The sequence below is a fragment of the Ammospiza caudacuta genome, chromosome 17 (assembly GCF_027887145.1).
Source record: "Ammospiza caudacuta isolate bAmmCau1 chromosome 17, bAmmCau1.pri, whole genome shotgun sequence".
Taxonomy (NCBI): Eukaryota; Metazoa; Chordata; class Aves; order Passeriformes; family Passerellidae; genus Ammospiza; species Ammospiza caudacuta.
Genome location: NC_080609.1, coordinates 4,249,306 through 4,276,485, shown reverse-complemented (window position 1 = coordinate 4,276,485; position 27,180 = coordinate 4,249,306). Strand labels below are relative to the sequence as shown.

The following is a 27,180-nucleotide window of genomic DNA, read 5'->3' as shown; positions in this document are numbered from 1 at the left end:
TACCATTATTTTCCCCTGACAATTTATATACATTTCTAATCTTCTACTTTTAGTTAGAGCTGTTTAACAAATGGAGAGGCAGGGAAGTTAAATGTTGGAATTAAACAGGGATCAAGTGAAAAATGGATAGGGTGTTGCAGAGACTCTTCCTGACACACAAGCAGCTTAACCACCCTGATTTCCACGGAATTTCATCCCCCCAGGCTCCAGAGGCGCTGTCCCTGGATCCCAGTGACCTCTCTGAGTGAGTGGCAGCCCTGGTGCAGCTCTGCCAGGCTGCCAGGGCACTCACCCTTTGTCCTGGTGGGTCTGAGCCTGTTTCTCAGGCAGCTGTGTGGGGTGATTTTCCTGGGGTACTTTCTCAGCTCAGAGTTAGCTCCATTCACATACAGAGAAAATCCTCTTTCCAACTGCTCCAGTCTGATTTGCACGGGATCTTTTCTTTTTAAGCGCTCCTGCAGCCTGAAGGAGAAAGGCCAATCATTCATCCTTGCACAGTACATACACAGATGGTCAGATCTTCAATAAATACAGCAACACACCATGTCACAAAGCTGAAAAATATGTTCCCAGTTCAAGGAACCCTTTCAGAATCCATCTTCCAGGGTCTGTTCCTGTTCTGTAACGTGTGTATGAGCACCCACACACTGTGACAGAGGAAATTTGACCAAGCTTTTCCTTTCTGAGGTTTTTTCCCATGTTATTTCTTATTTTACATTATCTTTTCCACTTGGTATTTTGCATATTTAACCTTTCTTCTTAAGAATTTTAAAGAATTTCACTTAGAATTTCAAAAAGCTTAAAAATTGTTGGCCTCTTTTCAAGAATAAAAATGATGATTTGTATTTTGAAACTGGAGGTAGAAAGCCCCCAGCCAATACTGCAATTAGAGATAGCAGAAAATTAAATGCTGGTTAAAATAATATCAAAATAATGCCCTTCCACGGGCTCAGTTTCAGCTACTCTCCCTCTTCCAACTCTAATTTTCTCTCCTCTCACCATGGGTTATACCCAGGCCATGCTAATTCCTTTGGTGAGGTGACATGCAGGCCAGGAGCTTGGCATCATGAGGTCACAATTTGTGAATTCCCCTGGACCACCTGGTTTCCCTCTGACTTCTCCCAAGAGCATGTCCCCAGCAGTCAGCATTAGAGCTCTGATACCAAGGATGCACATTGGTTTAACCACTAAATAAACTGGTTTTATCCTTTTCCAATACTGCTTTAGGATACTATATAGGAAAGAAACCTGTGCGTTTTTAACATAATCGTGGCCTTTAAGGTCTTTTTACCAAACCAGTTTGTAATATAATTTGATTAGAAATCTCTTGTGTTAAAGGAAGGAATCCAGCATGAAAGTTCTGTAGATGCCTCTAAAATAAGCTATGAAGTTCATCTGTCCAGGCTATAGTGACAGAAACACATGAAGAAAGAGGAAAAGAAATGTTTGAAACTTGTCTGAAAAACACTGGAGTTTGCAAAGGCAACCTGGCTGTCCTTATTTCCCACTTTTCTGTTTTTCTGACAACATAACAACTGTGCCTCTTAACTACACCCTCACACAGTGTGAGCTGCCAGTTACTTCTGAATCTACAACCTCTTGCTCTATAAACAAAAATCTTCCCTGCCACTGTGGAAAAAGTAACTATTTTATTCATAAATGTATTTCTGTATTAAATGCTGAAGAAACATCGTATCCTCCCCTAGAAATAAGAACTTTTAGCAAGCAAAGGGAAGAAGAGAGAAACACCTGAATGTTTTAAGGCACAGCATCACAGCTGCTGGTATTTGATACAATACAACAAATATTTCATACCCCAAGTGGAAACAAATGTGAATATTACCGGTTTCTCTGCTGAAGGGATATTAAATATTCGTCATGTTTTTCATCAAAGTCAGTCACCATGTCTTAACATAAACCTGAAATGAGAATATAATGGTCACACTGAATGATTTATTATGGAGTACCACTGGTTTTGCACCCTCAATAGATGAGAAGGCTATAAACAGAAAAACATTCTTCCTTCAACCACACATAAAGCTGTCAGGGCTGTAAATAAAACTCCTGAAGAACAGAGGAAACAGTAGCTGTTTTACTTATTTTTCAAAACCCTTCACAATCTACAGAAGAACCAAAAAATCCTAAAAGCAGAAGGCATATGCCATGACAAGTTTATAATGCCACATCTGGCAAGCAAGAGAAGCTGGGGCATAGCTGAAGAGCTGTGCCCAAAGCCCAGCTGTGGAAGGAATTCTTTGAGCTGCTACTTGTTAGGTCAGTTCATCCTACAGCTTATTCACTGCTGAGGTTGTATCTATTTGAAGTGTTTAATTAAAGATTTTACCTGGCTTGCCATTCAGGAAACCTGCAGCAATTCTCACCACACCGCTGCCGCAAGCTGTGCCAGGGTGTGCTCTTACACTGCCCGAAGTTTGGATGTGCCAGCAGCAGCTGCGGTGAGCTCTGTACTAAAGAGAGAACCGCCTGTTTTGTCCCGGACCGACCGCGGGGCAGCTCTGCCAGAGCCCGGCCCCACCTCGGGGGAGCCCCGGGAACAGCCCCGGACGGACACGGACCCGGGACAGATGGACACGGATCCGGGACACAGCCCTCACATGGACACGGAGCCGGGAGAGAGCCCCGGGCACAGCTCCGGATGGACATGGACCCGGGATAGATGGACACGGATCCGGGACACAGCCCTCACATGGACACGGAGCCGGGAGAGAGCCCCGGGCACAGCTCCGGATGGACATGGACCCGGGACAGATGGACACGGATCCGGGGACACAGCCCCCACATGGACACGGAGCCGGGACAGAGCCCCGGGCACAGACCCGGACGGACCCGGAGCTGGGACAGACCCCGGACACAGCGCTAGATGGACACGGGCCCGGGATAGATCCCGGACACAGCCGCGGATGGACACGAAGCCGGGACAGACGGACACGGACCCGGGACAGAGCCCCGGACACAGCCCCAGATGGACACAGCCCTGGGACAGAGTCCCGGACACAGCCCCAGATGGACACAGCCCTGGGACAGAGTCCCGGACACAGCCCCAGATGGACCCGGGACAGACTCCCGGACAGAGCCCCAGGACGGCCACGGACCGGGACAGAGGCCCCAGATGGGACACTGGACACTGACACCGGAGAGAGACCCCGGACAGAGCCTCCAGAGGACAATAACCCCGGACAGAGCCCCCAGGTGGGCACGGTCCCAGGACGGACACTGACCCCCGGACAGAGCTCCCGGACAGATGCGGACCCGGGAAAGAGACCCCGGACAGACGCAGATCCCGGGGCAGAGTCCCCGGACACGGACCACGGACACTGATCCCGGACAAACACTGACTCCGGACAGACACTGACCCTAGACACGGACCCCGGTCACGGCCCCCGGGCAGACACTGGCCCCGGTCACGGCCCCGGGCAGACACAACCCCCGGCAGCGCGGGCCGGGCCGGGCCTGTTGCTCGGTCTCCCTGGCGACGGTCGCGCCTGGCCGCCGTCAGTTCCTGCGCGCCGCGGGCCCGGAAGCGGCGGCGGCGGGGATGGAGGCCATGGAGCCGCTGTGGGCGCTGCTGGACGAGGTGGCCCTGGAGGGGCTGGACGGCATCACCGCGGCCGCGCTCTGGCAGCGCCTGGCCGCCCGCTCGCCGCCCTTCCCGCTGCCGCTGGAGCCCGACACGCAGCAGCTGCTCTGGGCCGCGCTCAGCGCCCAGCCCGACGTGCGCTTCTACCTCCTGCCCCGGCCGCGCCCGCCGCTCCGCCTGCACGACCGGTGAGGGCACCGAGCGGGCGGCCGCGGCCCCTTCCCGCCAGGGAACCCGGGACTGGTTGCTGGGCGAAACATGGGCTAAACCCGGCCCGATTACCGGGCGAAACCCGGGACTGGTCGCTTGGCTAAACCCGGCTTGATTGAGAGGATAAACATGTCCCGATTACCGAGCTAAACCCGGGCCTGGTCGCCCGGCTAAGCCCGGCGTGGTTGAGGGGCTGAACCCAGACTCATTGCCGGCTAAACCCGGCCCGATTACCGGGCTAAACCCGGCTTGGTTGAGGGGCTGAACCCAGACTCATTGCCGGCTAAACCCGGCCCGATTACCGGGCTAAACCCGGCTTGGTTGAGGGGCTGAACCCAGACTCATTGCCGGCTAAACCCGGCCCGGTTGCCGTTCTCGCCCAGGCTTTGCTGCAGCAGCCCTTCGGTAGCCGGTGACAGCAGGCAGGGCCGAGGGTGGCTCTGAGCCGCTGTTTAGGTGTTACACAAAGAATTTTCACTCTTCCGGGGGTCAAACAGTGGAATAGGTTGCCCAGGGAGGTGGTGGAGGCACCATGGCTGGAGGTGTTTAAGATTTGGTGCTCACTGATGGGTTTTAGGGTGACAGTGGTAGTGCTGGTGATAACCTTAGAGATCTCTTCCAATTTTGATGATTCTATGATGTGAGAGACCACTATATTAGTCCTTCAAATGACTGCATGCTATCTAGGTACAGGCAGAATTTGTGTGTCCTGGTCAGCAGAGTGGATGTACCTGTCATTTTCCTTACCTGTGAACTAGATGTTTCTCTTATTCCCACCACATCTTTGACTTTTTAAAGATTAAATAATGCATCTCCCTCCTGCTGCATTCTGCATGCTGAAAAGGTTTGGTCATGCTTGAGGAGTACAGCTCTGCTCTTCATATTTTTCCAGTTTGGAGCTTTCAAAAGAGCTTCATTTTTCCAAGATAATTCCTAGAGGTATCAGCATTGTCTGTGACAATCTTGTATTTCTCCTTGCTTGGTTAAATATTGGCTCTTTGGTTTTATTTCAGATATGAAGAAATAGACCTTGAGACAGGAATATTGGAAACCAAAAGAGATCCTGTTTCTTCAGATGATATTTATCCTATCCACATGATTTTGGATAACAAAGATGGCATACAAGGTTCCTGCCAGTATTTTAAGGAGAGAGTAGACATCACTGATCAAATAAGGAAGAAGGATTTGCAGCCTTGTTATACTTACAAAGAAGCTGTTGAAAAGTGAGATCCTTATATCTGAAATCTTTATATCTTATAATCTATAATCCTTTTATATAGCATTAAAATACTTCTAAGTTGTAAAATTTAGTCCTTGCTCAGTTTGTGCAGATTATATCAGGAATGGCGTTTGTGGAGAGAAAGGGATTGATCTTTCTGTTTTTATGGAGCCAATAACAAGACATTACTTTTCCTTCTGTTTCTTAGATGGGGAGAGAAATTAGTCATTGTTGCTTCGCAGGAGCAGCGTTACAGAGCTTTGATAGGCTGGGAGGGGGACCCTGACCTGAAACTCCCTGACTTTTCCTACTGCATCCTGGAGCGTCTGGGCCGAGCTCGCTGGCAGGGGGAGCTGCAGAGGGATCTGCACAGTGGGGCTTTCAAGTAAGCTTGTGTCTTGCTCTGAGAATTAAATCCAAGGTTGTTTTTAAATATTTGTGTGAATATTTGAACTCTTGTAGTGCTTCATCCTTACTACCAGGAGTGCTTGGTTTGGTAGAACTGTGCTGGTCTCATCCTTGAGTTCATTGCCCTTCCTGATATTTTCACAGAGAGCCAAAAATTTGTTGGGTCAATACACCAAATAGGTTTCTATTGTGAAAGTTCTTGTTTTTTCTAAATAACTTTTTCTTCTAATTTGGGATGGAAAAATTATTTTCATTTCCTTTTCTAAATTGCTGTCTAAGTATCTTACCCACGTTCTGAAGGAATTCTTGGACAGCCACCTTTTGTCCACAGCATCTCCCTGTGTGACATCTCCATTGAGAGGGAGCCTGAGTTACCAGCTCCCAAACTAGGCCATGATTTTACTGATGGAGGAGCATTACACACCTTCTTAGAGAGCTTCTGGATGTGTCCTGAAGTTCTGGAGAACATCAGCATTTCTCTAAGGGTTCACTGCTTTTAGGACGTGGGTGGGTTGTAGCTTGCGCACCACCTGGTGCTGTTTTTTGCCACTTAGGGAGGTCTTGTAGGTAAATAAGATGACGAGGAAAACTCTTATGGGTGCTTTTCTGTCAATTTGGTGGCCCAAGCCAGCTCACCAAGGAGGGAAATGAATCCCAGAGCTGTTCCAAGAAGGGCAGTGACTGCAGCATAGCCACAAGTTAGAAAGAGAGGATGGAAAAGGGGCATGGGGATACAATGCTGATTCAATCCCCTCATCAAACCATATCATGACACTCTGTGCCTAAAGGCTGTAGGTTAAAATCAGAGGTATTTCTCTGTTTAATTGGATTAACTATGAAAATAAATTTCACAGGTTTTCTTAAGTGTGAACTTCCTAACTTTGAGCTGTCACTTTGAAAATTAGCACATGTCACTAAGGCTGTAGGTAATATAGGTAAAGAGTTCTGGGTAGTGGATAATTAGAATTGTTTGCAGAAGTTCCTATTCCTGTAGATATTTTGCCATCTTTTCTTTAGGGTGGATGCTGGAAAGCTGCATTACCACAGGAGGGTGTTGGACAGGAGTGGTCTGATAACGATGCAGTCCCATGTCATCCGGCTGCCGAGCGGAGCACAGCAGTACTCAATTCTGCTCCTCCTGACTCGCTTCCATGTTGATAGGTATGCTTTAAGGGTCTCCTGGGTACTCCCTGACCTTTTACTGTGATGAGGGATTGTTCTGTTGTCACAGAACCATCAAAGTTTCCTGTAATTGATGCTTTCCAGTTTATTAACTCCTCTTCCAAATGTCGGACACTTAAGTTAGTCTTGGAGCTGTAAACAGCAGGTTCTTCTAGTGCCTGTCACCTGCCTGCATAAACATAACTCTTCTTTTTGTAGCACTAATCATTCTATTCATTTTGACTGTTTTCACTTGAACACATTTCTAGTCGATTTCTTGTTTTGTTTTCCTATCTTGTTTATGATTAGATCTTGTGCTTCTGTGGGTTGCCAGTGAAATAACAGCTTGGGCTTAGTCATTGTTTCCTCTTTGAGGTTTTTTCTTAGAGACAAATTCTCTCATGTGCTATTCACAGAAGGAAAACTAGAATTCCTAAACCAATCTGAGAACACTTAGCATACTTCCTCTAGTGACTGACAGTTTCTAAAGCTACAACTCGTGTTTATGAAGTTATATGCATACTTACATGTAAAATAATTCTCTTTTTTTGTTAGGAGGAGCAAATATGATATTCTGATGGAGAAGCTCTCAAGTATGCTAAGTGCTCGTTCAAACCAGATGGAAACATTAGGAAACTTGAGGGAAGAATTGGTGAGATTCATTACTCCTTCACATTCTCATTCAGTAGAATCTAGATGCTGAGTATCAAAGGCACTCATTCATACTGCCTGCTTCAAAAGTTGCACAAAATTCTGGACTAGGATAGCAAAAGAAGGATCTTAAAAACCTACCAGATCAAGGTGCTGGTGTTGTTTGTCATAGGAAGCAGTTCTGTTCCAAGCACAGCCTCAGAAACATTTTGTCAGTGGATGTCATCATGCAGTTCTTGCTTTTCCACTGCTGCTGTTTGTGTGGGGGCAGAGCTGGAGGGGTACAACACCCTCAGGAGAGCATCTCTTCTGCACTGAAAGGCTTTTAAGTTTCTTATGGATATCCTACCCCAAAACATGATGCTGTAAGAGCAGGTGGTGTGAATGCCTTTGATACCAATCAGCAGCAGGTGAAGCTTTTGGGCTGCAGTGACTTTTGCCATTTCTCTTTGCATCAGGGCCTTTGTGAGAGAACCTTCAAACGTCTCTATCAGTACATGATGAATGCTGGCCTGGCCAAGGTTGTGTCTGTCCCCTTGCAAGACATAAATCCCAGTGGAGGACCCTGCAAGACAAAGAAAGGTCTTGGTTTTGCTCTCTTTTTGTGTGATTGCATTGATGCCATTCTATCTGTGAGCTTCATATCTTAAATTAAAAGAGGTGTAAGTAAAAAAATCTGTCCATGCAATTATGTAGATAAGTGTGCTACCAAAGTTAAAATGCTGCAGCCCACTTGAATTAAGCATTTGTTACAGTTTTTTAAGGAGTGAATATCATCAAGTTGGTTGGATATCAATGTAAGCTGTGGTCTTGGGACCTGATAAGACTGCTCAAGCCTATACAGAGTAGGAACAACTTTCAGGTTGAAGTTAAATGACAAGTCAATAAACTTGACCAAAAAATACAAAAACTTAATGTTGAAAAGAACGCTCATTATGAAATAAGTTAAAAACCCAACCATTCTTGGTTATGACTTTTCCTGAAAGTCATGAGAATGCAAAGCTTCTCTGAAAAGTTTCCTGTCAAATTATGGAAGGTCTTACAGCACTTGGAATTCACAGAACACAGAATATTCTGAGTTTGAAGGACCATTGAGCCCAATGAATGGCCTATACAGGGGTCAAACCCACACCCTTGGCATTATTATCTCACCAGCTGAGCTGATAACACGGTTGAGGAAAGTGAGATGCCCAAAATTGCTGTCCCAAAAAGCCACAGTCTGCTGAGGGGTGGTTTAATGCATAACCAGCTTTGAATGTCAGTTTAATTGGTTCACAGGAACTGCTGATAATTTCCAAACATGTAATGGAGAGACAAAGAGCAGGATTGCATGAGGAAAGGGAACAAAACAAAGCAACTGTTCTCAGGAAGAGATACAGATAAAACTTGCATGGGGAAAAAACTACAGGAAATAATAATGGACAGTATGAGGAGGGATAGTACCTCCAATGGAATTAATACAATTCCTGAAGGAAATCTAAACCAAATCCTTAATCACAGAAAATCCTAAGAGGCAGATTTGCAGGGTTTAAAAGAAAATAGTTCTGAAAGATGAAGTGTGTGTTTTAGAGATATAATGAGCTGTTTGTGAGGAAAAAAATCTGATATGAACTAAACATTGCAAATTACATAGTCTTTGTGTGAACAGTAGTGGTCTTAAAGGAGCAAGTGAAAGAGCCAATAAAACCATGAAAAGTTCCAGAAGACAAAAAAGAGTGCTGATTACATAGAGTTGGATTAAGGCTGTCAATAAGACAAATTCCTTCAAATCTTTTAAGTCTGGAGAAAGGAAATTCTCTGTAGGGAAAGTATATTCTGAACAAAGAGAAGCAGAGGCCAAAGGCAGGTACAGCATCAAACATGGCTGAGAGAGAAATGACCCAGGTCTTTCAGGGATGTTCTAATGAGCTGCAAACACTTGGAAATAACACCCAAAAGACCAGACAGCACTCTTAAAAAACTGTTTATAGGCAGTAGTAAAAGCATTTAGCTTGCAATTAAGGTATTTACTTAGAAGACAAGAAAATACAGCTCCACTTACAAACCTGGTGTTTTATGCTCTGTCAGAGATGGGCAAAACAGCAGCTGCATTTACTGCTTAGATTTGTTGGGAAAAATGCCACTTGATGAATCTTTCACTTGAATGATAATTCCATCTTACAGATGTAAAAGCTGAAAATCCACAAAAATGCCTTAAAAACACTAGGTATTAAAGGAGGATGAAATAATAATAGCTGATTTTCAGCAGAGATCAAGATAGTTTAATCTCTGGAGTTATACAGGAAAGAAGATAGAAATATGTGGGACACACTGAGGATGAAGCCAGAGCATCTGCTATGGGAAGAACATTATTGGGCAGGAGATAAAGGAAAAGGAATTGGTTTGTTTTGGGGGATTTCTTTTCTATGGGGAGGTTTTTTTTGTTTGTTTTTTCAAATGCTGCTTCCAGTGAAAATTAATGGGCTGTATAAATACAAAGGATGTAATAACAGTGCTTGCAACCCTACCAAAATGTCAGCACTTAAATCCTAAGCAGCATCCTAGGGAAAGGATTCAGCTTGAGTAAAATTAATGGAATCATGTGGGCTGGAGCGCAGTCACATGGTGAAGTGACTGTGGGTTAACTTTGTGTCAGCTGGGCAGCAGCAACTGCTCAGATATGTAAACACAAGAGAAAATTCATCAGCTCAGTGATTCCAGCTAAAGCCTTCACCTGGCCTTTTCACAGCAGTGTGTAGCAGAGGAGCAGGAATGGCTGGAGATGTTCTCCCCACTGCTGCAGCAGCTCCTGAATCACTACAATTTGCCCGGGTGGCAGTGTCCAGTAACCCAGTCTGAGTTACCACTGGTGTGAAGGGCCCAGCAGGAGCTCAGTGACACTGAGGAGAGCAGGATCTCAGCTCTCCTGCAGCCTCTGTCCTCACTCTGCCCTTTGCTGGGAGGTCCCAGTGTGTGGAGAGTTAGCACAGCACAGCTGATGGACAGGAACAAGCTAAGATGTGGAATTAAATCAACAAGAATCTTGGAATGGCAGTAGCATGTTCTGTCCTTGTGGAAAGGAAAGGGTTAATAGAGAGTGAGTGATCTCCCAGTCAAATAAGTGTTCTCCAGCTGTAATTCTAGGGATCAACACTTAATCCTTCCATTGATTTATTTATGCTGTGAAAGTTTCTTCCCCTGGACAGTCCTAGCATGGGCACAGATGTGGAGGTTTGGAGCACCTCAAGAGTTCACCTGATTGCCAGATTCATACAAAGGGAAAAGCTGTTGCAAACCTTTCCTAGAAATACCCAGCTCTCTTTAGTCATTTGTTCCCCATTGCACTGCTACTTCTACATGTTGAGTAAAAAGTAAAATGGTTTGCAGCAGTGCACACCCCCTGCACTTTGTTAGGAGTTGTTACTCACACTCATTTTTCACAGGGACTGATGTCATGGTCCGCTGCCTTAAGCTGCTGAAGGAATTTCGGAAGAAAATGGAAGATTATCATGATGATGATGAAGAGATCATCACAAAAGTTGTGCAGCCTGTGGATATTGTTTGTGAAAGGGATATGCTCACCCAGGCTTATCAGTTAAGTAGGTGATTTAAGACATCTGAAGACTTTTCCCATTACTTCCTTACTCCTTGTAGTATAAAAGAAATGTGTATATTGCAGGTGGTTCTACATTCTGGTTGCTTTTGTATCAGAAAGTGTCATTTTTTCATAGCAAAATGAGCTTTAAATCCAGATTAGACTGGAGATGCTGCCACCTGTTAGCCCTTCCTGGAAGCTTAGCAACTACCCAGCAGAAACAGGATGTTTTGATGGGATGAGAAAAGATGAAGCAAACAGTGTTCATTATTCTCCTATCTCTTTTCCTTTCCAAATGGAGAAATTAATATCTAACTGTGGAAAGCTGCCAGGGAAGAAAAATCATCCGTGCTTCTAATTTGAAGCTGTCACCTCCATACCTCATTCTGCTGGGCACTGCTTCATGTAAAATTGTGGTTTATGACAGCATTTAGCTGAATATTTTATGTGTCTGTAAAACTGTCTTTAGTTAGTGGGGAATCTTAAATTTAATATTCTGGCATATAGTGTTGTTCAGGGAAATATTAATGTACATAGAAATAGATACATATAAAATTCAGTCAGATTCTTTCCCTGAGATATTTCTTTTGTTTTCCTTTCTGCAACAGTTGAAAGTAGAGGAACCAAAGGTATTTCTCAGGCTGAACTTCGCCTGGCTATGAATGTGGGGAAGCTGGAAGCCAGGATGCTCTGTCGGCTTCTGGAGAGGTACAAAGTTGTCAAGGTGAGGCTAAAATCAAATAATTCAGGTATTTTTTGCAACTGAGAGTACAATTTTGGTTATTTTGGAAATGACATTGTTAACCTTAAAATTAGAAACAGCAGAGATTTGAGAATAACAGCAGGAGAGTCCTGGTAAGATTGAAAAGAGAATTAATGCAGTTGAGGAAAAGGTGTGTAAGGCAAGGGTTCAGTATTAGGATTGCAACCTGCTGTAATCAGAGCACTGAAGAATCTTCTCAAAGACCCTCTGTCTAAGATAATTAATCTGCTTGCCTTTTGAAAATACCAGGAAATTCTGCAGCAAAACAGTTACTTCTCTACAAGTTACGATTAAACTTCTTATTTCCAGATATTTCAGTGGTTTTTATTTCACTAGACAAATCCAGATATCATGTCTTCCATGCCCAGCAGTCCCTTTCTACAAAAGCAGGATAATTGCCATCTTCCCTCAATAGGGAATCTTTTTAGAAAAATCTTGTCATTTACTAGAATGTTCTGTAGAGTTAAAAACAAGCTGTATAAACCATTGGAATATCTAACATGTTTTCCCCCAGTCAGCTGTGAAAATGAAATCTTCCCTTATTGATTAGTGGAGTGTGTGAGTTTGTAGATCCCTGTTGGAGCAGACAGGGCAGACTTCCACTGGAGTCTGAGTCACCCAGGGAGCTGCAGTGCCCTTATTTCACAAACATTTTTGTTCTGAAAAAATTGATTTCCACTCTGAATACACACAGTTTGTTCTTCCACAGACTTTTCTCCATCCCACATACCGTAGGAGTTTCATTCTAATGCACTGGTAATGCAGATTTGTTTATTTTTCAGGCAAAGGATTCTTTTTGATCTCTCTATGTGAAGGTTAGGGACATTTTTGTTACTTAAAAAAAATATAATATTATCTTTTGATGGGTGGGGAATAACACTGAGAACATTTTCCCTCTGTTGATGCTGGAGAACACTGATAGAATGGAGAAGCAAGGTGATAAAATAACATTCCAACTGTTTCCTCAGGGTTTTATGGAGGATGAAGGTCGACAAAGGACAACAAAGTACATTTCCTACATTTTTGCAGAGGAGAGTGATCTGAACCGTCAGTTTGAGAGGGAGAAGGCCAGGAGTGAGCAGCTGGCTACAGTCACTTTGGCTCTGGTGCCAGAAGATTCCCCACCTGTGGAAGAGGCATCTCCTGGAGAAGAGGAGGCTGTGGCCTCAGAGTCTGACAATGAGGAAGAAGGGAAGGACAGGAAGAAGAGAGGAAAAGGTCAAAAAGCCAACTCTGGTTCTCCAGTGAAACCACGTGTTCAAGATGATGTCCAGCAGACACCACCAGCCAAAGGTAACTTGTGATTTGGAAATCTGGAGAACAGCCTGCATTTTTCTTATGGATCATTTTATTAAAGAACAAATAACATGTTGTTAGCTTCCATTATGACTTTTGGTCATATATTTATTTTTAAGCCTATTTGGTTATTTCCCTGCTTTGCCCCCAGATTGTTCTGGTTTGGAGCACCAAGTGTGGGAACCTCTGGAGATTCTCAGGGCTGAAGTGTGACTGCTGTCTGTGTCCCAGTAGTGTTTGTGCTGCCTCTCCTGACCCCATGCCTGTCTTCCCTTTTCCCTGAGCTCACACACTGTGCTCCTTGGATATTCAAGGTTGAGATGACTTGACCCACAGCCTTACTCACCTGAGTATTTTGTAACAAAAATGTCTTGTCCCCTGAAGTTAGTTGCCTCAGCTTCTTCTTTAGTTATTTGGAACATGTTAGTGTGAAGGCTACCAGCCTTGAGGGGCCATATTTAAAAAAATATATATAGTGGGAGGTTTTTTTACTTAATTTTTTAAACCTATTTATATATTCCTATAACTTCTCTGATAAACTCCAATGTAAGAGAGGAGATCTCTATTTTTCTATGTAGATTATCTTTGGAGTTGTATTAAATTCTTATTCTGCTTTGAGTCAGAAGAGTCATGTTTCTGACAGAACTTGAGAATCTTTCAGACAGAAACTCTCCTTTCTTCAGACAGCAGTTTCTGGATAATCTCTTCATGACTTTCCCAGCTGTGAAAAGGTTTCTGAGTGGAGAGAATTATTTGATGACAGAGAGTTCACTTTTTTTTTAGCTTAACTTTTGGAGGCTGAATGCAGTCTTTCATGGTCAAACCACTGCTTCCAGCAGGGCAGAATGTATGAAAAGTGTAGCAGAATGCTTTTAAGTGCAGCTTCCTGGGTAGATGGGAGAATGCCTCTTGGAGAGAACGCTGAACAGGGAGAGCAGAACAATTACAAAGCTTTTTGTTCTCAAACCAGGCTCAAAGCCAACAGCTGTGAAGTCTCAGGGAAAGAAGCAGCAGCCTTCCCCTCAAATTCTTGAAGATCCTGAGGAGCTCCCAGACAACATTTCAGGGGATAGCTCTACTTTGGGAACTCTAAAGCAGGAATCCAATGTTTCTACCTGTGCTCATCCCACGGAGGAAGATGGAGATGTGGCTGAGGTGGAGGAAGTCAGACTTGAAGATCCTAAGGTAAGATCACATGTCTTAATATCTTCTTGTTGATACATGTGGCTGAGCTAAGTTTTGTGCTCTTATAGCAAGACTTTGAACTAGAGTCTTTATTTATCAAATTGTTTTGGGGTTTTTTAAAATTAATTTCAAAGTACATTCATATTTTGGCTGCACTGCATTGTAGATATAAGTGAAAATTTTTCCAGGAGGGTAGGTGGGTATATAGGATATATATAGGAGGGTAGATGTCCAAAATAACAGTTCTGGGTTAGTTCCCTGGTGCCCTCCAAATTGTGTGCTGGCTGAATGCATGTCACAGCTTAATGTAGCACACAAGGGCTGCTTATCATCCTCTGTCTGCCTTCCTGGGAAGGGGAGATAAGAGACAATCTTCATCTGAGTAGTTTATTATAAATAAATCCATCCAAACGGGTGTCGCTATAGGATACAAAGTAACACAACATGTTATTCCAAGGTAAAAAGAGCAGGTTTAATTTCTGACTCCAACATTTATAGTGACTGTGGATTGGAGGGTGACAGTGCCACCTGTCCAATGACACTGGACAAACTAACAGTCTATCAAATTTCTCCTCTGTCACCATGTTCACGGGGGTCTTAGGATGAGGGAAGAGATGAGGATCTGACTCCATGTTTCAGAATGCTTGATTTATTATTTTATGATCTATATTACATTAAAACTATACTAAAAGAATAGAAAAAAGGATTTCATCAGAAGACTAGCTAAGAATAGAAAAGGAAAGAATGATAACAAAGGCTTGTGGCTCGGACAGAGAGTCTGAGCCAGCTGACTGTGATTGCCCATTAATTAGAAACAACCAACATGGGCCAATCACAGATCCACCTGTTGCCTTCCACAGCAGCAGATAACCATTGTTAACATTTTGTTCCTGAGGCCTCCTAGCTTCTCAGGAGGAAAAATCCTAAGGAAAGGATTTTTCATAAAAGATGTCTGTGACACTTCTCCTCCATAAAAGAATGTGAAACAAGTGTGTGAGAAAGTTCGTTACAAGAATGTAAATATCAGAAAGCTTAGAAAAACTTCAAAAATCAGGGTGACAAATGGGGAATTGCTCAGCTGCAGACAGGCTGGCTGATGTGCCCTTGTGCTGTGCTGTGCTGTCCCCAGAAGCCCTGTGGCCCCAGGAAGGAGAAGCGCTGCAAGGCGGCGGCACTGGAGAGGCCCCACGAGACCTACAGGCTGCTGAAACGCCGCAACCTCATCGTGGAGGCCGTGAGGAACCTGCGCCTCATCGAGAGCCTCTTCACGTGAGCCAGGGCTGAGCCTCCCCTCTGGGGTGCTGGGAGCACTGGGGGCTTGTTCCTTCTGCCTTGGCTTGTCCCTGCTGGCACCATTGCTGTAAGGATGGGGGGAGGGTGGTTGGATCTTTATCAGCTCTTTGGAAGCAGCAATAGTCCATGCAGATAATTACACAAGAGTGCTTTCGTTATGTCTCAAATACAGATCAAAGAACTTATTTATCCCTTCACAGTGTGCCAGACTTGGGATCACTGTGACCCAAGTCATTGTACAGCACTTCCCTGCTGCAGGATTCTTGCATCTGCATCAGTTTTATCTCATCTTTGTTCATGTGTTGTTCTTTATAGACTGGAGAGACTCAGGTTTTCATGTCACTGCTCACTGGCGTCCTAGCAAGGCCCTCAAAGTTTGATTTTCAGTGCAGTTTTATGTGGTGTTATATCTCTTCTCCTAACACCTTATCTGAGATGGAGATACTTCCCTAAATGTTATAATGTCTTTCAGCCCTTTAAGATTTCACCTCCAAAAAGAAATGGGAATTTTGGTGTTCTGCTGGATTGGCAGTACTGTGTTGTCACAAGTAGGATTGCAACATCCATCTTCTGTGTCAGCACAGAAGATCCTGGCATGTCAGTAGACCCAGGGCTGCTTGCTGTAGGAATTTAGTAAGAAATCATGGCCTTACTCTCCTCTGGTCTGAGAATTTTGAAACCTTCTGTCACTTTGTTTAATTGCAGAGTGTTACAAAATTAGAGCCTCATCTGGCACCAGCCTCAGCAGTGATTGATTGAGTCACATCCAAGCACAGGCTTGGAAGCTATTTCAGGTCTCTGCTGTCCCTTCAGTGCTGCCAACAGGTTCCTCACAGGTTCCTCAGAATTAGTGGAAGTTCTCTGCCAAGGAAATTTACTGGTGTTTGCCTTCCATTTGTTAATTACCAGAATGTGGTAATCTTTTGGGACAGTTGAAGTCTGTGTGTACATTCAGTTATTGCTTCATTCCCTTGTTATGTGCCAGGTCTTTCTCAGAATTGAGTCCCCAGGAGCCCAGAATTAGGGTCTGGGACATTTGTGGGAAAGTGCATGGGAACAGGCAGGGGGAGAGCAAGGTGTGAGCACACCCCTGCCAACTGTGGCAAGGGCAGAAAGGAGAAGGGAGCTGGCTTCACATGGTGGGATATGTGTGTTTGTGTCCATGTTGTGAATGCAAGAGTCATTTCTGTGCTCTGAAACCACTGAATAAACCCTTTCTGCCTCAAGCTGAACTGAGCTCACAACTGCAAGAACTGACTGCATTTGTTAAATCACCACTAAAAAAGCTGTAGGTTTTCCTGACCTTAGGGAGTCTGCAATCATAATTGCACTGTAGCCATGTACAGTGGCTATCAGGCATTGAGAATTTGCTGTCATCAGGGCAGCAGTTCTCCCCTAACAAGGGAAAGATTGAGTATAAAGAAAAGAGCTGAGATGTAAAGCAAAGTTTGCAGTTGTCTCCAGCAAAAGGGAATAGGGAGCAAGGAAAGAAATGGCCATTGACCCCACATCCTCTAACAAACCACTCAGGCAGTTTGGAGCATTGCTGGCCTTAAAATGCAAGGTATCTTTGGCATCTTTCAGACTTCAGAAGATGGTGATGGATCAGGAGAAGCAAGAAGGTGTCTCCACCAAGTGCTGCAAGAAGTCCATCGTGCGGCTGGTGCAGAGGCTGGCACGGGAAGGGCTCCTCAGGCTCTACCGTACCACGGTCATCCAGGATGGCATCAGCAAAAAGGTGACAGCACAGACACAGCCTTCAGCTCACTTCTCACTGTGCCCTGGGCCCTTCTGCTGGAATGCATGGCTGACTTCACTTCTTGTAGCAGAGCCCACAGGGGAGCTTCCCAGAGGCTTCTTGTCAAACTAAGCTACTGTGAGAGCCAGATCTCTGCTTTCTGTTATTGGGCTGCAGATAATTGAGACCAAGGAATAGGCCAGAGATCAAAGTCTCTGAATCTCCTTTCCCAGAGGTTCTGCTGCTTATCTCTTCTGTGATTCATGGTTCTTTCTCTGCACTGCCAGGCTGCACCAAAAATCTGTTTAATCCTTTTTGAAAGCCAAGTGTGTGAAAAATCTTCAGTGAGCTTCTGAGTTGAAATTTATAGAATGTGATTTTTAATTTTAAAACAAAAACCTACTGTTACTGAGGTTTATGGAAGTCAGTGGTTGTAGAGCTGAGACTTGTCACTTACTCTAGTGTGAAGTGCTCATAAGCAGAGAATTGAATGCACTGAAAATGACCTGCTGCCTAATTAGTGTAGAGCACATATGAAATCTCACCAATCTGAATTGTGTGCTTTCAGCAGCAATACATGTTAGCTTGGCCTTTCACCTAATGAGCTCTGACTTTTCATTTTTCCTTCTCAGCCTAATATTTACAAGTCAAAGTACTTGTTTCTCAGATATTTCAGCTTTTAAAAACCCAAACCCCAAGGTCTGTAGAAATGTCATTAGCAGTTTATTGCTACAAAAACCATGTACTTTGACCTCTTGTTTAATACAAAGTAGCAACAGGAATTTTCATCCAAAAATAAAATTAATTAACTGTTAATCTCATGATTATGCATCTGATTAAGAGCCAGTATCTCCATAGACACCTTTTGTTTGTGTTGTGCTGCTGTGGACAGGTGGAGTTTGTTGTGCACCCCTCAGTGAGTCCCAGTGATCCCCTGGTGAAAAGCGCCATCGAGCAGGTGCGGTTCCGCATCTCCAACTCCAGCACTGCAAACAGGCAAGTCTGGCATGCCTGGCATGGCCTGGGGGAGCTTGGCTTATCTAGGCTATGCAAAAATATGCAGAGGAAATAAACACAAGGTAAGCAAAAAAAAAACCAAACAAACAACCTCTTCTTTAGCAACAGAGAAATGAGAGTGCGAAGCTGAGCGACGTGCTGGTATCTCCTGAAGTCAGGGAAGAACAGGAGTTGAGCTCTGCTTATTTTTTACCTAAGTGCTGTGTGGTTTTACTGCAGGATTAAAGTCCCCCAGACACCAACATCCCAGGAGCATGGTGAGGAGGAAAACCAGGGACAAGAGGCAGTTTCTGACTCAGGAAATATGCAAGAAAGCTCATGCAAAGCTGATAATAGTCGGGCAGGAAAAACTGATGATAAAATGAGTATAGCACAGCTAAAGAACTATCATCCTGTTACAGGTACAGCCAACTTTGGGGTTTCTGTCATCCTTCACCTTCCCATTTATTATTTATCATAATTTCCATATGTCTCCGAAGATACAAATTTTTTTTTCTCCTCCTATCAAAATAAAATTGGATTTATATTAAAGCAGTCTAACTTATGTTTTCTTAGCTGCTTGTGTTTTTTACAATTGTGACCTGAAGCATTTGTATTTACTACTACTTCTTTACTATTTGTATTTACTTTCAACTGCCCATCTTCCCTTCCACTTTACTTCATATTATTTTTGTGCAGGGAGCTGTTTCTCCTGCTCTAATCCTCTTTTTATTTCTATTTGGTCTTTAATCTTCCCTCCCAGTTCCAGGACTTGGACGTTCTCTTGGCTTTCTTCCCAAAATGCCCCGTTTAAGAATGGTCCACATGTTCCTCTGGTACTTAATTTATGGACACCCTTTAAATGAAACACGGCAAAAAGGAGGCACTGATGGTGAGAAAACAAAAGGGCTGGATGAGAATGCAGCTGTAATTGAAGCACAACCAGATGGGACCTTAGAAATTGTGACAACTGCGGTGAATCCTGAGAGCTCTGCACAGGAGACTGAAGTAGATCTGTCTAATCAAACAGGTAAGAAGTGGCACATCCTGACTTAATTACAGCCCTTACCATGGTTCAACACTGCAAAATAGATAAAAATCTGCTTCAGAAAGGTTTGAATGTCAAGAATTTAGAGAATTTTCAGGTCATTTTGGATTTGCAGACTGTGACCTGCCAGTTGTGTTGTGCTTGAGCAGTCACAGAGAGACTCTAGGTGTGAGTGTTGGGTTTGCTGTGTCTGAGGCTGTGTTCCTGTTGGCAGTGTACGTGGATGACTCCTCCTGGATGCGTTACATCCCTCCCCTGCCCGTGCACAGGGAGTTTGGCTTTGGATGGGCTCTGGTCAGTGACATCCTCCTCTGCTTGCCTCTCTCAGTCTTTGTTCAGATTGTACAAGTCAGCTACAAGGTAAGGTGCTCTTTTGTTTTCCTTCAAAGTCTGATGATGGCAGCTGTACCTATAGGCTGGAACAAATATTCCCTTAATCTGTTTTAGCAAAACTAGACCCTGGAGAGGAGAGGAGAGGAGACACTTCAGTGCTTTACAGAAAAAGTAGTTGCGTTTCACAGGCTCACTGAAAAAAAAATGTATAGCCCTGTAATACTGCAAATTTTTAAGCTACTATTTTGCCAAGAGCTTTTTGTAATCTCACTGAGTCCTCTGACTTATTGATTAACAAGAATAATGTTAAAGCATTTTACAAAAGCAGTAAGGTTTACTTAGAAAATATTTTAGTAGGCAATTCAGGTAGCAAAGCTTTATACTTGAGGGGATAGTTACATTTTGCATTTTGATTAACTTCTAAAATAATTCTAGGTGGAAGGTCTGGAAGATTTTTTAAATGATCCACTAAAAAAGCACACTCTGATCAGATTTCTTCCAAGGCCAGTCCGACAGCAGCTCCTCTACAAAAGGTAAGCAGCTGAGTCAAAATAAGAGGCTCTAGAGAAGCACCAACAGTGGCTGGTTGTTTTCTCAGTTATTTCCTGTCTGTGTCAAAGAGAACTGTGGCACTTAAGACAAGGACCATCAATCCTCCAAGGGTAGTGTGCCAAACTGTATTTTTCTCTCCCAAATAGAAGGTAATAAGAAACTAATAAACAATATTCATGTATGCTGTCAGGCAGTGCTTGAGAGCTGGGAGGTTCTGTCCTTCATAACTCATGAGAAGGATGTTGTTTCTGTATAAAACACACTCCAGACTGCTGCTAAATTCAGAATTTAATAGGGTCTAAGTGTTGCTGTCCTTCATAAATCTTTCCAGAGGTGCCACATTTCCCAGCTCCTGCCTCTCACACATTCAGTTTTTCCTCATTCTCTCTGTGGCACATCAGCCGTGGTTTGCCATTTCTCTTCCAGGAGATGTAAAACGAGGTTGGACTGAAGGAAGGAAGGTGATGTGAATGTATGGAATCAAGAGCACAATGTTAGCTTTCCCCAGAAAGTCCCTGCTGACAATTTGTGAATGGTTGGAGGTTTAGATGACATTTTCCAAACTTGCAAATGTGCCTTTGGTGAGGGAACAGGGCTGGGCAGTATCAGCAGCCAAGGCTCATGGGCACCCCAGGTTTGCAATTCCAAACCTATTGTTAAATCTTAGCAATTAGAAACTGGATTGATGGCATTTTCTGAAATCTGCAGGCTCCATCTGATGGGGTGATGCAAAACAATATGACACATAACCAAGCTGTCTCTTCAGCCTCCTTTCACTAAAACTTCTAACTGAGCCAAATTTCTAAGCTTGATCTTTCTGACCCCCAGAGAAAACTCCTGCCAAAATCCAACTCCCATTTAACTGCATTTAATTAGATCTTAGTGAAGGTAAATGTGGGCAAAGCTAATTTTTTACAAACTGTTTCAGAAACTAAATCTTGCAGAAGGTTCCTGCAACTGCCAGAATTTTCCTATAGATGTAGGTATGCAGGATGGAAAATGCTGCACTTTTTGCACCGCCAAAGTTTTGAGCAACTGAAAGCAGTTTCTTGGAGCAGTAATTTTAAACAATCTGAACTCCAAGAATCATTGCCCAGTTCTCCTTACATACATGTATGAAGGCCTGTACTTAGCAGTCATGTTTCTTACTCCTGTCTTCTTTACATAACATGAAATTGTCTGCAGATCTGCTGTTGGCCATATTGAATTCATTTTTACGTATGTTATTTATGGCTTATTTTCTTTCTTGCTAGCAAAATTTTGCTCAGTATTTGACTAAAATACTGGGTTTGTGATTTTAGGAGAGGAAGTTTGGACCCTTGGGGTATTACATATTTTCCATACCACTTCAGAAATTCTATAACTCAGTGGTTTGCTAAAAGCTCAGGTTGCTACATGAAAATGTTGAATTTTCTGGTATCACTTCTCTATTTTCATGCGTGCTAATTGTAACACTCCTGCCATTGCTACAGGAGGTACATCTTCTCAGTGGTAGAAAACCTTCAGAGATTATGTTATATGGGACTGCTGCAGTTTGGCCCAACAGAGAAGTTTCAAGACAAAGACCAGGTAATTAAAAAAAAATTTAAAAGGCAGTTTACTCTTCATGAATTTTTCAAGATGTGGGCTTCATAATTACCTTAAAAGAAGTACTGATGTTTCAGAGGTGTGTGCAAACCTCCAGATCCAAGGGATACTGTATGTTGTGCAGGTAATTTTCACCTCTTTTCTCTGGAAGGGAACTCCTCAAATGTATAATGCTGAACACTGCACACAATAATGACCCAGGAGGTCCCAGACTGGCAAGACTTAATGAAAAATGAGTATGACAGATTCTTTTCCATCAGTCTGTTAAGCTTGGATGTCTGACACAGAATAAAGACACTGATCAGAGTAAAATAATGAGATTCATATGCATATTTTTAGATAGGGAGCACCTGCAAAGGAGAAAGCAGAAAGGTAATGAGGCCCCAAACACATCCACTCAAATCCCAAGTGAGGACTTGCAGGAAATAGCCACTCTCTGGAAATTTGGCATATCCTGTGCACAAGGGAGAAAAGAAACTGTTCTAAATCTAGAAAGGAAATTTCTGAATTGCTGTCAAGGGAATTTGGGAATACAGAGCAATAGTGTGGGAATTGGTGTGGCCTCTGTCAGAGCCGTACCTAAAAACAGCAAAGACAGAAACTGTCCAGTCCTAACCCAGCTGGTGTGTCCTGCTGATTAGGTAATTTCAGTGCTGTTTACAGCCTGAGCTGTGCTGTGTGTGGCAGGTGTTTGTGTACATGAAGAGAAATGCTGTGATTGTGGACACCACCATCTGTGACCTGCACTACAACCTGGCCCAGAGCAGCCGCCCCTTCGAGCGCCGCTCCTACGTCCTCAACACCCTGCAGGACGTGGAGAACTTCTGGTTTGATCTGCAGTGTGTCTGCCTGAACACACCCCTGGGTATGGCACACCTGGACCCCCTGAGCACCCTCTCTGCCCCTTCTGGGCACACCCCAATTCCTCTTCCCTTCCTAAAACTTGAGCCAGGCTCTGGTTTTCTGTTGGATGCTACGATGCCCAACAGATAGGAAGAATGATGCACAGAACTCCATTATATCAGAAGGCTAATTAATTACTTCATTATACTATATTATACTAAAACTATATTACGTTATTTTACAATAACTATCACTAACTAACTAGAAAACCTGTGACTCTCTCCCCAAGAGTCCTGACACACACACGTGGATCCAGTTGGTCATTGAATCCAAACACCATCACCAGAATCCAATCAAGCAATCACCTCGGGTAAACAATCTCCAGAACACATTCCACATGGGCACAAACACAGGAGCAGCAGATGAGATAAGAATTGTTTTGATCATTCTTTTCTCTGCTTCTCTCACAGCTTCTCTCAGGAGAAATCTGAGGAAGCTAAATCTCTCTCTGTTCAGAGGGCATGTGAATACCACACTTTTCCACTTCTACAGTTTTGGAATGTTGTCCTGTGCATCATTAAAAAAAAATGGGAGCTGTGTCCATATAATTCTATAAAGTTGTGATCCACTTGTGTTCAAAGCATTGTTGCCCTCTTGGAAGTATCAAAGTTGACAGTAGCCCTTCTCAGTGAGAAGCAGCCATGTTGTATTGAGAAGGGGTAAGAATGGCAGCACTATGTGGGAGTAGCAGTTTGCCAGAGCAAGGTGGATTGGAGATAAGCTGAATTCTGAGCTGTCATGCTGACAGTGCAACCCCTTTGTCTGTGCAGGAGTTGTCCGCTGTCCTCGGACAAAGAGGAGCAACCTTGCAGGGGAGGAGAGTACCCTGGATGTGGAGAAGGAGCAGGAGTCAGCAGTGAACAAACACAACCTGGAAAGAAAGTGTGCCATGCTGGAATACACCACGTAGGTGCTGCAGCAGGGCAGGCCAGAGGAGCTGTGCAGGGGTTCAGGATATTACTCAATAGCAAAAGCCCTTGAGACTGGAGAATCTCAGCTGGGTGCTCTGTGGAGTTCAGAGCTGAACTGAATCTGAGGAGATGTTGTTCTGTTTCATGTTCCCAATAATTTGGCTGCCAGGTTGTTGTGCTGGAGGGATGGGATGAGCAGATTTCTTTCCAGAGCAGTACAAATGTGTGTTGGAAGAGTCCTGAGGAGAGCAGAATTGGGAGGGAGGGAAGGCTTCCCTGTTCCTGTGCTTTTTATCATGGTATCTCAAGTAGCTTCAGCAGCTCCCCAGTGCCACAGCCTGAATCCCGTCCCTTTGTGCTGCACTCGGCTGTAATTGGTTGCAGATTAATTTCTAATGTGCACTGTGACCTGGAGGTGATCTCTGGAGCATTTAATCTTCTGCCTAATCACACCCAGAATACCTGTGAGAGTTGCATGCTCACAACATCTGACAGCCATGCAGAATACCAGCTAAATTTTTTTGATTGTGTTGTGCACTGTGGTTTAGCTCTGTCAATATTCTATTCTGTTTCAATAAACAGTCTGTTTAAAAGTATTTTCAGTTAGTTCCATGTTGCAGGTAAATATATCAAGTTACCTTGAAAAAAATAATGGAGTTGAGGGACCCAATTCCACTGATCCTTGCTTGAACTTGCATATGTGTGGCAGTAAATCTTTTAAATTGGATTTCTGGTCTTTACTTGCAGTTAGGCTGGGGATGACTGTGACATCTTTAAGAAAGAAACAGTTTAGGGATGTAATTAATGGTGTAATTAGGTGTAATATTACCCCCTAAACTGGGAGGGCAAGGTGAGAGTTCTGCACATTGCACACACACCAGTAAGAGCTCTGAGAAGGAATCTGCACAAAATAATTCCTGTGGGTTTGTTCCTCTTGCTGGCAGAGGCAGCAGGGAGGTGGTTGATGATGGATCCATCCCTGGAGATGGGCTGGGAGCTGCAGGTCTGGATTCCAGCTTTTATGGGCATCTGAAACGCAACTGGATCTGGACAAGCTACATCATCAACAAGACCAGGAAGGTGGGTATTTTAAAATTTGTACACTTCTCCAAATTTTAATGTTCTTAAGGTTGAGGTAGTGACACCAAATTCCATTTGTGTGCTCTCAGTAAGGGTTTGCAGCACTGGAACAAAATGAGTGCCAGATGTTCACAAATCTTGGTGCTGAAGTGAATGAAAGAATTGGATATAAATTTTATTTGAAAACTGCACTTTGAATTTGTTAATACATTCAACCAAAGGAGAAATACTTCAATGAGCAAGCAGTTCACACTACTCAGTGGTTCCTCTTTCCTTTCTGGAATGTAGAAGTTGTCAGACAAAAAGCAAAACATCCAAAACAAGGAAATACACAAGGAAAAATATTTTTAAAAAATAGGGAGCCCAACACATGCAAATCAGGACTCTGGCTAGTGTCCTGTCTCTGATGGAAGCTTGTAAGAGCAAGGGATATTTCCTCAGAATGCTCTCCCAGCTGTCTGCAATTTTGGCTCAAGGCCATTCTAAATCTGGGACTGATGTTTCAAAGCAGTAATAGCTTTTTTTCTTTCAGTATTAATATGTCTGGGTTTTGAACATATGTAAGTCTTCACTATCCCCAGCCTCCTGTGGCAAAGTGTTTCAAATTCCTGCTATGTGCCACCACTTCCTTTTGATGCCTTAAGCTCCTCAGTAATTGAAGAACTGAGGGAAGCTGTGAAAAATACATTCTTCATTTATCTCACTGTTTCACTGGATTTTTGTACACAGCTCTCATGTCTCTCATATTCGTCTCCTTTTTTTAAGACTGACATCTGCCATTCCCAGCATGGAACTGTCCTGTCTTTAATCATTCTTGTTGCCTTTATTTTAATCTGTGATAGTTCCACCTGTCCTTTTTAAGGTGGAAATACAGTCTGAGAGTGCTTTAAGGTTGTGGCCAAGCACAGATTTTTGCAGCTGCTTAGCGTTGCTTTACTTCCCTAAGAATTCCATGCATTTCCTTTGCTTTTTCACCATTACCATGCATTGAGCAGGGACTTTCACAGAGCTGCCTGTAATTACTCTCCCCTAAGCAGTGCACAAATCAGAGCCTATCAATGGATGTAAAATTAAGGTGCTAATTTATTTCCCTCAGGCAGGATCATTTCACTCTTAATTCTGTCTGCTGTTCAGTCACCTCATTGCTGAGCAGTAGCACAACCTCCAGCAGCTCTTTTCTCTCTGCTTTCCTCTCCACATCTTGTGACCAACTTCTGCCCCCAACAAGAGAAATGGGTTTAGCAGAGAATGGCAAAACTCCCAACACATTGCAGTTGGTTCAGGCTCAGATTTAGGATGGGCAGAATGTGCTATAGGAGGGATTTACTCAGTGTTTGTGTTTGCATTTTGGTTTTGTGCTTTTCAGAAGTTCCTTTGGAATGTAAAATGCTAGCACTGTTTTACAGCAAACTCTGCTCAGCCTCTGCAGCAATGAAATAATCAAGCATTTCTTTTCCAGTAATTACTGCTTTTAACCTGAGGACATTTCTAACCTTCACAGTCTAGTGGTCATTCCAGGGTGATTTAAGAAAAGCTCTGGAGCCATTTTAATGTGTGGTAGTAATAATACAAATGACTTCTATCTTATAGCCAAGGATCTTTTCCTTTAAACTGAAAATTTATTGCTGACACTACTGAGATTATAAAAGTAGATTGTTGTTGTATGTTACCTTTTTTAAAGTTATATTGTCTTAGGAAAATACAGGTCCTGAAAATGGGCTGACAGCAAGACTCCCAACCTTCCTCACCAAACACTCCCTGCCACTCAGTACTGGAGGTAAGGCCTGAGACTGCCACAGCTTCCCCTGCCTTTGTCAAACCCAGCATGAAGGGTGAGGGTTGTTCTTGTCTCCTTCCAGTAATTTGGGATGCTCCTGGGGCAGTAAAACAGATAAATGATCTCATTCCCTATTACTGACTATATGGAACAATAATTTTTTATCTAGTATTGATAACATGGGCTGGTCCTGTCTCTTTACAGTGATCTAGAGTACTTCTGGGGCTGTAAAATAGATGTGTAAATAAATTTTTATAAAACAATCATTTCTATCCTTTGTCATTTCTGATGTGCAGTTTGCAGAAAGTCCAGAGGGACCAATGTTTTGTAGCACTGTTTTCCAGCCTAATGTTTGAGCTAAGGAGGAGAAAATGCTTCAGGTTGAATGTAAAACCTCAGCTCTGTTCCCTTGTGTTTGTGCACTGTAAACTAGGCTTAATTACTTGATGATTCCTCATTAATGTAGGAATTTATTCTGTGAGCTGCTGAGAAGGGGCATGAAATGATAGGACTAACAAAGAGCAGTTCTGAGAGAACATCTGTCTTTTAATTTACTGAAATTTGTCATTTGGTATCTATACCTTAACATTGTAGAATGTCATTGCTATAAAGCTCCACTGCTGTAAATATGTGTCATTTTAGGTAACAAAATTAATATTTTGGGAGAAGCAAAGGCAGGAGCAGAGTCACTTTTCCAGAAAGAGGAATGCATTGAAATAACTAAAGAGCCAACCCAGGATCGAACGAAACGAGTGAGAGGTGGAAAAAGCCAAAAGAGGAAAAGGCTTAGGAAAGATGTTGGAAAGAAGCCAAAGAAGAAAAAGAAAGGTAAGAAACATGAAAAAGCAGCATTCTTTACTATGCCTAGCCCTGCAGGAAGGTGCTTTGGCAAAGAGG

At 43.4% G+C, this 27,180-nt stretch overlaps 2 protein-coding genes across 2 annotated transcripts in view; one reads left to right on the top strand and one right to left on the bottom strand.

Annotated features, from left to right (window-relative positions):
- Positions 1 to 2,432, bottom strand: part of KATNIP (katanin interacting protein) — a 55,640-nt gene extending 53,208 nt beyond the window's left edge. The window contains exons 1-3 of the mRNA XM_058816041.1: positions 2,345 to 2,432; positions 1,844 to 1,919; positions 293 to 462 (exon numbers count right to left, since the gene is read on the bottom strand). Of these exons, the coding sequence (XP_058672024.1) occupies positions 293 to 462; positions 1,844 to 1,905 (232 nt within the window). The 5' untranslated portion in view covers positions 1,906 to 1,919; positions 2,345 to 2,432. The remainder of the gene's footprint in view (positions 1 to 292; positions 463 to 1,843; positions 1,920 to 2,344) is intronic.
- Positions 2,433 to 3,556: 1,124 nt separating this feature from the next.
- The window catches only part of GTF3C1 (general transcription factor IIIC subunit 1), a 40,237-nt gene continuing 16,613 nt past the window's right edge, over positions 3,557 to 27,180 (top strand). Inside the window, exons 1-23 of the mRNA XM_058815814.1 lie at positions 3,557 to 3,786; positions 4,822 to 5,031; positions 5,236 to 5,412; positions 6,453 to 6,596; positions 7,152 to 7,248; positions 7,706 to 7,829; positions 10,670 to 10,825; positions 11,430 to 11,545; positions 12,553 to 12,877; positions 13,851 to 14,065; positions 15,195 to 15,334; positions 16,943 to 17,096; positions 17,989 to 18,092; positions 18,333 to 18,514; positions 18,856 to 19,122; positions 19,355 to 19,500; positions 19,909 to 20,006; positions 21,498 to 21,594; positions 22,300 to 22,477; positions 23,286 to 23,421; positions 24,371 to 24,506; positions 26,202 to 26,283; positions 26,926 to 27,111. Of these exons, the coding sequence (XP_058671797.1) occupies positions 3,557 to 3,786; positions 4,822 to 5,031; positions 5,236 to 5,412; positions 6,453 to 6,596; positions 7,152 to 7,248; positions 7,706 to 7,829; positions 10,670 to 10,825; positions 11,430 to 11,545; positions 12,553 to 12,877; positions 13,851 to 14,065; positions 15,195 to 15,334; positions 16,943 to 17,096; positions 17,989 to 18,092; positions 18,333 to 18,514; positions 18,856 to 19,122; positions 19,355 to 19,500; positions 19,909 to 20,006; positions 21,498 to 21,594; positions 22,300 to 22,477; positions 23,286 to 23,421; positions 24,371 to 24,506; positions 26,202 to 26,283; positions 26,926 to 27,111 (3,700 nt within the window). The remainder of the gene's footprint in view (positions 3,787 to 4,821; positions 5,032 to 5,235; positions 5,413 to 6,452; positions 6,597 to 7,151; positions 7,249 to 7,705; positions 7,830 to 10,669; positions 10,826 to 11,429; positions 11,546 to 12,552; positions 12,878 to 13,850; positions 14,066 to 15,194; positions 15,335 to 16,942; positions 17,097 to 17,988; positions 18,093 to 18,332; positions 18,515 to 18,855; positions 19,123 to 19,354; positions 19,501 to 19,908; positions 20,007 to 21,497; positions 21,595 to 22,299; positions 22,478 to 23,285; positions 23,422 to 24,370; positions 24,507 to 26,201; positions 26,284 to 26,925; positions 27,112 to 27,180) is intronic.